Below are 8,789 nucleotides of genomic sequence, written 5' to 3' on the forward strand. Positions count from 1 at the left end.
GGTCCACCTCCTCCGCGACAAGACCGTAACATGTCACGACGCACGCAGTATATAGCAGACAACACGACCAAGTTTACGATTGCAGCCGTGGAATTGATGGACGCAATAGTATCAATTGGACCTAACTATAATAGTCACAAACTTTGAAGCGAGTAAAAGGCATATATCCGTCGAACCTGATAATATGATTAATTACGTGATATTAAATTATATACTACGATATATACTGAGTATATTATATATAGAGTGATATATATATATATATAAATAAGAGAAAAAATGTAAAGCGTTGTTAAAATTTAATCAGCAAGCTTTCGAGAATTATTCTCTTGATTAGCGTAGGCTATAAAATGAAACATCATAGAATAAAATGATATAGAGGCTAATAATACGCTATTATACTAATTATATAATATATTGTTATAACGTATTGAGTACTAATGGAATACCTATATAGGTATGTATTAGTATTGATAATAATAGTAGAGTATATATATATATATTTATATATTTCATAATAATTAATATGTCTGTGAACAGTCGACATTAATTTTACGGCGAACCGTAAATGGGCGCGTGTGCTTGCGTCCCTTATGCAAGCAACTATAGTATATGTGGATATAGCAAGCATTGGTTGTCTCCGTCATCTGGCAATGCAATAGAGAAATGATCGACAGAATGTTGTGAACGTGACCGCGAGCTGTTTGTACAGTCCCTCACACTGCTCTTTAGTGTAAACGCGATGTGTTGAAGGTTGTCGCGCGGGTTGTTGGTGAGGCAAGCTGCGTCTCAGTACAGCAGCACATAACGCCGGCGCGACAGGCGCGAGAGCGCAGCGGCCGCACGTTGACGGGACGTGTATCTATCTGAGAGTCGTATAAAACGAGTCGTCGCGCTATCAGCGTGACAACATTTCGCGTAAACACGGACAGCGATACCATAAAGCTAAGTGCTCCGCTTGCACTGTGAGAGTCGAAGAAGAGGGTGGTCGTGATGGATTATACCATAAAGTATAGTCTCGCCAATATTGCGTCAGTGTTCTCTCCCCTTTACTCTTTATGCTGACGGTAGTCGCAATTGTATCATGTATCTTTTCTAACAACGATAGATAGAACGCTGGATTGATTCGGCATCAACACACACAAACACAACACACACCACCCACACAGACACCACACGACAACACAACACGACACATCAACTCCGAGGAGACGATCAGGTGTTTCAGTTTGAAGGCACGCCTATAACGAGCCCCGCGACCACCTTAGTGATCTTAGTGGTCAGTTCGCAAGTGGAACCGTGAAGATTAGGTTACAAGCGACGTGTTCAATCTGCCGTCTGGTCCCTGTAGCGATACAGAGTGGTATGCGGTCAATGTTTGGCGCACGTTATTATTGTGTGTCTGGCACGTAGGCTGTTTTGATGTTTAAGCGAGTAGGCGCATTTCTAGTCGTATGGCGAGGTGAGATCGGGTTAGAAGACGACGATGAAGTCCAGTTCGAACGAATTCCATTAGGAAAGAATTTGTATTATTTGATAGCCCCCATCGGAGCTTTCGTAAGTAATATAATCGGTTGTCGACTTTGCACAGATATATATATGGTCGATATGAATATATATAATATATAATATTATATAAGTGATTTATATCGGACATATATAGTTGTATATAGATAGATATAAATAATATATATATAGTTTGACGCGCTGACAACAACACAGTATGGCTAGTACTAACCGATATCGTGGTGATACGTGACGTAATTAAACCTGAACAACGTAATGCGCATGGTCGTTAATTACATTGAAGATGTCGCAATGACGTTCATTTAATAAGTTATATTTGTACATAAGTCTATAAACCACTGGTAGTGTGTAACAATTAAAGATTTGATTGTGTTTGCGTCGTGAGTAATATTGAACCAATTCAGTTTCATTAATATTTTCATTTTACTGAATTAAATGTATGTGGTGTGGCACGTGCGTAATTTAGACGTAGAACTAATTAGCTATTTATACTCGGGGCTACTTTATATCTTGCCATGATGGCTGTGGGATTATCCAGAGAGTTAGAGATTCGCAGAAAATTGCCCAGCTAGCGTCGAACTGATAAGTAATTAAACTTGCCTGTATAGACGTTTAGTACGTATTAACATCATACGTACGTTATAGGCAGTCCAAGAGTTTGGCGCACGGCAGTCAGGCATGAGAAGCAATTAGATGATCATTGATTTCTGTTTTTTTAAATCCAATGTTGGAGTGATCTGCAAAGAGATATAAACCACAATAATGTTATATGTTATTTGACCTTGGGAGATATGTAATGTATAAAACTTGTGCGTTTAGCGTATTGGACCGCAAGGGACGCTCTTGGACTTGCTATACACGATGTACATTTTTTATTAGAAAAAATGTCTTATTTATATCGTAAAGTACGTTATATCAGGATGTAAGTTTGTTATTAGAAATTATCCTTATTTATCTCGCTTATCTGTTTTGGCGGACAAATGTATAGAAATACGTGAAATACCTAGCCATTACTGCGACATATAGCTGAAGCGAATTTCTATCCAGTATATATACTCGTTATAAACTTATCTACTGATATCAGACAATTTCACGAACATTATAATTGTGAGCACGCCACCTATGAGCCTATAGGACAGGAGTTACACTTTCGCTTAAATTATTCACTACGTGGCAAGAACAACTATAAACTACATGGGAGTAACTCCACTGAAGACGTGAAACAGTCGTAGAGAGATGGTCGGGGTACTGTCTAGTGATGTATATACGCCTTGTTGCACAGGCCTGTGCTAGCCAGGATGTATAGCTACTAAGAGCTATAGATCAAGCAGTTAGGAAAGAGATCAGTAAAGAACGAAAATAAGTATGAAGAATTCACAAAATACTACCTCTCAGTTACACTTGCCACTGCTGTGTCATATAATATCACTTTCTTTGACAAAAATAATGCAGAACGTCGTACGCGTCTGCGAGTGTGCTGTGTCGCCATTATAAGCATTATATATAGATGATAGATATATATAATATGTCTATAATCATATTTCCTATTTCTATTATATTATTCCCCCCCCCCCATATAGTATATTCATTATAAATGGGGACAAGCAGCATCGTAGCGGAGTGTTGGCGCAGCGTTCTGCATTAGGTATTTTGTGAAAGAAAGTGATATTGTAGTGACAACAGGTGAAGTACGTGGTATGAGAGGTGTATTTGTGAATGTGCGTTCATATTATTTCTTGTTTTTACTGATCTGTCCGCAAGTGCGATGTGAGCTAGGTGCTGTCAGACGGCAAGACTGCGGCGCATGATTACGCGCAATGCGCGCGCGCTTAACGTGTGAATTATAAACCTTTCAATTATTAGTTGATGGCGAAACTCGCGCTGTATACGCTGGCAGGACATCGTCGGTGACGAGCGCTTCGGGTGCTGTATTCGCAGCATGTTTGTGCATGCATACTATGCAAATAGCAATATATGCTCTCTCTATGACATATTTTTTGGACCTATATGGAAGATTCTTCTATGACAAATATCGGCGAGTACTTCGTTCGCTTTAAGCAGCTAAATTCCACTGCTTGCGTTCAATAATAGGCTCCCTAAGGTCCTATGATGGGGCACGGAAACATACGAACAATTTTGTCTAGGAAGATCTTCTATGACCAATAGTGTATTAGGAGAGGTAATATGCGTATTTGTCAATAGTATCAGTGCAGAACATGATTTGTATCTCTGGCTTGACGTGGTGTATATAGACGTAGTCGACCCTCCTCCCACCCACGCGTGACTCTTGCGATATGGCCATGTGCGTCTCCGCGACGGGCGGCAGAGACCTCGATGAGACGAGACTTGAGACTTGGTGATAAGCGAACATGGCGCACTGATTTTAACACGCGCATATTTACATAACTTTCTCCGTGACTCATGTGCAGTGATTGTTCATGAGCGTTCTTGGTCGGGTATAATAAGTCAGCGGGGAGGTGCAAAGACAGGCGACCGACGTTTCTTTCTATAGAGCATGGACTGGCAGAATATTATATATATATACATGCTGTATAGATGGTATACTATATATATATGGCAATGTAGAACGATACAGACACGCAGGTAGAGTCAGTAGTTTCACGATGCACAAGCATATTTATGGGTGTATACGTATACAAACGTATCTCGTCTGTCTGTGCGTGTGTATTGTGTGTGTGTGTGTGTGTTGTGTGTCTGTGTTGTGTGTGTGTGTGTGTGTGGTGTGTGTGTTGTGTGGATGTGTGTGTGTCTGCGTACTGTGCCTTCTGGTAATGCTGTGTAACGGAGGAGGGTTGTGTGTTCTGTGTAGTTATGGCGCGCGTGTGTGTGTGGGCGGGGGGGGGGGACTGGGTGTTATGTGTTGTGACTAATAATGTCTCAAAAAAATTAAAATTAATAATAATATGAAAATTGTTAAGCGATATTAGTTGGAGGAAAAGTCGATAAACCGCGAATGAATTCTTATAGGCGCGAGCCTGAATATATACATTTATATAATACGAATAAGGACGACATAAACCATACAATACTTGTAGTAATGTATATATACTATGGTGGTGGGTGTAGTTTTGTTGTGTGTTTGTTGTGTGTTGTGATGTGTGTGTGTGTTGTGTGTGTGTGTTGTTGTGTGTGTGTGTGTGGTGTGTGTGTGGTGTGTTGTGTGGTGTGTGTGTGTGTGTGTGTGTGTGTGTTGTGTGTGTGTGAAAATTAATATTATATATATATATATATAGTATATATGTGAGTGTGTAGAGAGGAGAGAGAAGATAGAGAGAGAGAGAGGAGAGAGAGAGAGAGAGAGAGAGAATGGCAGGGTAGGGTATTGTTGTATGTGTTGTGCGCATCATAGGAGTTTAGGAGCGCTATTATGAACGCAAGCAGTGAATTTCAGCTGTAAAGCGGAACGAAGTTGACTCGCCGATATTTGTCATAGGAAGAATCTTCATATGACAAAATAATAGTGTCATAGGAGAGCATATATGCGTATTTGTCATAGATGCATGCAAAACATGTTGAGAATACAGCACGCGCGGAGCGCGTCACGACGATGTCCTGCAGCGTATACAGGCAGCGAGTTTCGCATCAACTAATTAATTGAAAGGCTTTATTAATCAGTCACGTATAGCGCGCGTCGCATTGCGCGTATATGCGCGCGTTTGGTCTGACAGCACCTTAGCTCACAGGCACTTGGGACAGAGTCAGTAAAAACAGAAAATAATATGAACGCACATTCACAAATACGACCTCTCAATTACACTTCCACTGTTGTGTCACTATATATCAACTTTCTTTCACAAAAACTAATGCAGAACGCTGCCGAACTCGCCGCTACGAGTGTGCTGTGTCGCCATTATAATGAATATATATAGAGAATATATATAGAATAGAAGAATATATATAGAATATATATATATCTATATCAATATATATGCATTATAATGGCGACACAGCACACTCGCAGCGGCGAGTGCGGGAGCGTTCTGCATTAGTTTTTGTGAAAGAAAGTTGATATATAGTGACACAGCAGTGGAAGTGTAATTGAGAGGTAGTATTTGAGAATCTGCGTTCATATTATTTTCAGTTTTTACTGACTCTGTCCCAAATGCCTGTGAGCTATAGCTCTATAGTACTATAACCCTGGCTAGCACAGGCCTGTGGCAACAAGGGGTATAGTACTCGAGCTAGACAGTACCCCGACCAGTCTCTACGACTGTTTCACGTCGTAGGAGAGTTCTCCCTAGGGTCCCTATATACAGAGAGTTGCGCCAACTCAGGATTTGACTCCATGTTGTTTCCAAATGTATCCACACCGCTGGCGCTTAAGTACAGCGCTGTATGGATACGCTGTACAATGGTCCGTAGTAATTAATTAGACTAATCGTTCTTCAATAAACTCAAAATTTACAGAGATTATAGCTAAGACATGTGTCTATGTGTATCTAGATTTCTAGAAATGTAACTCAAATCGTTCGCGCCATATGATAGTTTAATTGTACACTTTCTTACCGCCCATAGCCGTGCGTATATTAACCTGTGCGATACCGCGCGTAGATACTTGCTAATTAATTAAATCACTCGCGCTTCAATAAACTCAAGAATCACAGAGATCATAGATAACACATGTGTTTATATGTATCTAGATTTCTAGAAAAGTAACTCAAATCGTTCGCGCCATATGATAGCTTAATTGTACAATTTCTTAGTGTAAACACAGCAGCTAGTCATTTTGGAAGAATAATGACAACTGTAATTCACAATATAAATGCGTTCCACTCTCCACTCGCTCGCAGCTGTAACATGTGTTTTGCAGTTCTAGAAATCTAGATACACGTAGACACATGTCTTAGCTATAATCTCTGTAAATTTTGAGTTTATTGAAGCACGATTAGTCTAATTAATTACTACGGACCATTGTACAGCGTATCCATACAGCGCTGTACTTAAGCGGCAGCGGTGTGGATCAATTTGGAAACAACATGCCGTCCAGCGATCACGTGACCGATTTTTTCCGACTCGTCATGGCGCAACTCTCTGTATACAGGGACTCTAGTTCTCCCCATGTAGTTTATAGTTGTTCTCGCCACGTAGTGAGAAATTAAGCGAGAAGGTAACTTGTCGCTATAGGCTCATAGGTGTGTCGGGCTACAATTATAGTTGTTCGTGAAATTGTCTGATACAGTAGATTTTTTAAACGAGTATATATACTGGATAGAAATCCGCTTCCAGCTATGTCGCCAGTATGGCTAGTATTTCACGTATTTGTATACATTTGCTCCGTGTAATATCATGAAAGCGAGATGAAATAAGACGAATTTTTCTGTAAAAAAACACACGTCCTATATAACGCACGTTACGAGATCAAATAAGATAATTTTTTCTAATAAAAAACGTACATCCTGTATAACGTACGTTACGATATAAAATAAGACATTTTTTTATAATAAAAAATGTACATCGTGTATAGGGCAAGTCCAAGAGAAGGTCCCCTTGCGGTCCAATACGTAACGCACAATTTTTTTATAATTACATAATCATCCCAAGGTCAAATAACATATAAATTATTGTGGTTATTCTCTTTGCAGATATCCAACATTAGATTAAAAAACAGTGAAATCAATGACTATCTTATTTGCTTTTCAATGCCTGAGTGCTGTGCGCAAACTCTTTGACTTGCCCTATAACGTACGTTATGTGTTAAGTGACGTACGGAAACGTATAGCATGGCAGTTTAATTACTATCAGTTCGACGCTAGCTGGGCAATTTTTCTGCGGAATTGCTAACTCTCTGGATAATCCCACAGCATCATGGCAAGTATAAATAGCCCGAGGTATAAATAGCTAATGAGTGTCTACGTCTGAAATTACGCGTGCACACCTACATCATTTAATTTCAGTAAAATGATAAAATATTAATGAAAGCTATGTCAATTTACTCACGAGCGAACACACAAATCGAAATCGTTAATTTGTACAACTACCAGTGGGTTTATAGACTTATGTACAAATATACTGTATATACAATGAAGGTCATTGCGACATTTCAAATGGTATGTACGACGCATGCGCGTTACGTTGTTAAGTTTAATTACGTGTCAGGTATATCACACGATTGATCGGGGTGTAGGTAGCTAGCCTACCTGTGGTTGGTGTGTTATCGCGTCAAATATATATATAATTATGTATCTATCTACAAGTATCTATCTATATACAACTATATATGGTCCGATATAAATCTATATATATATATATATATTCATATCGGACCATATAAGATCGAACGTGACAACCGATTATATACTTACGAAAAGACTCCGATGGGGCCTATCGAAAAATACAATTCTTGTCCTAAGGGGAATTTCGTCGGAACTGGCTTCATCGTGGTCTTCTAAGCGATGGTCTCTACCTGGTCCATACGGATAGAAATCGTACTCGCTTAAACACAAAACAGCCCCTATCGTGCAGACACACAAAATAACGTGCGCCAGATTGACCGCCATGATCCACTCTGTATCGCGTACCAGTGGGACCAGACGGCAGAATGACACGTCGCTTTGTGAACTAATCTTCAGGTTGCACTTGGAACTGACCACTAGAGTCACTAAGGGGTGCTGGTATAGGGTGGCCTTCAACTGAAACACTTGATCGCTGCTCGAGTGTGTGTGTGTGTGTGTGTGTGTGTGTGTGATTGCGAGATCATCCGCGTTATCTGATCGTGTTTGTTTAGGAAAAGGCGTACAATGTACAATGCGACGTACGCGTCGAGCTAAAGAGTAAAGGGAGAGAAACGACTGACGCAATATTGGCGAGGACTCTACTTTCGAGTTGCGTATAAGGCCAGCACGGACCACCCTCTTTCTTCGGCTCTCACACGTGCAAGCGAGCACTTATGGCTTTTTGTATTCGCTGTCGGTGTTTACGGGAGATGGTTGTCACGCTGATAGCGCGGACAGGACTGTTGTTATAGCGATCTCTCAGATAGATTGACACGCCCGTGACAAGTTGGTGGTGGGCCGCTGCGCTCTTGCGCGCCTGCTCGCGCGGCGTGTGGTGGTGGTGGTACTGAGACGCAGCTTGTAAACAACCCGGGCGACAACGTCAACACGAGTCGCGTTACACAAAGAGAGTGTGAAGAGGCTGTACAAACAGCTCGCGGACGTTTCACAACGATCTGGTGCGATCATCTTCTCTATGCATGGTGGCCAGCATGCACGGAGGACAAACATGGACTTGCATGATCAGAT

The 8,789-nt window shown here is 40.7% G+C and overlaps 1 protein-coding gene across 1 annotated transcript in view; it reads right to left on the reverse strand.

Annotated features, from left to right (window-relative positions):
* Positions 1 to 8,217, reverse strand: part of LOC106817549 (nidogen-2-like) — a 29,357-nt gene extending 21,140 nt beyond the window's left edge. Inside the window, exon 1 of the mRNA XM_014822255.1 lies at positions 7,851 to 8,217. Coding sequence (XP_014677741.1) covers positions 7,851 to 8,045 — 195 coding nt within the window. The 5' untranslated portion in view covers positions 8,046 to 8,217. The remainder of the gene's footprint in view (positions 1 to 7,850) is intronic.
* Between the last annotated feature and the right edge of the window lie 572 nt (positions 8,218 to 8,789).

The sequence above is a fragment of the Priapulus caudatus genome, unplaced genomic scaffold, assembly GCF_000485595.1.
Source record: "Priapulus caudatus unplaced genomic scaffold, Priapulus_caudatus-5.0.1 Scaffold2, whole genome shotgun sequence".
Taxonomy (NCBI): domain Eukaryota; kingdom Metazoa; phylum Priapulida; class Priapulimorpha; order Priapulimorphida; family Priapulidae; genus Priapulus; species Priapulus caudatus.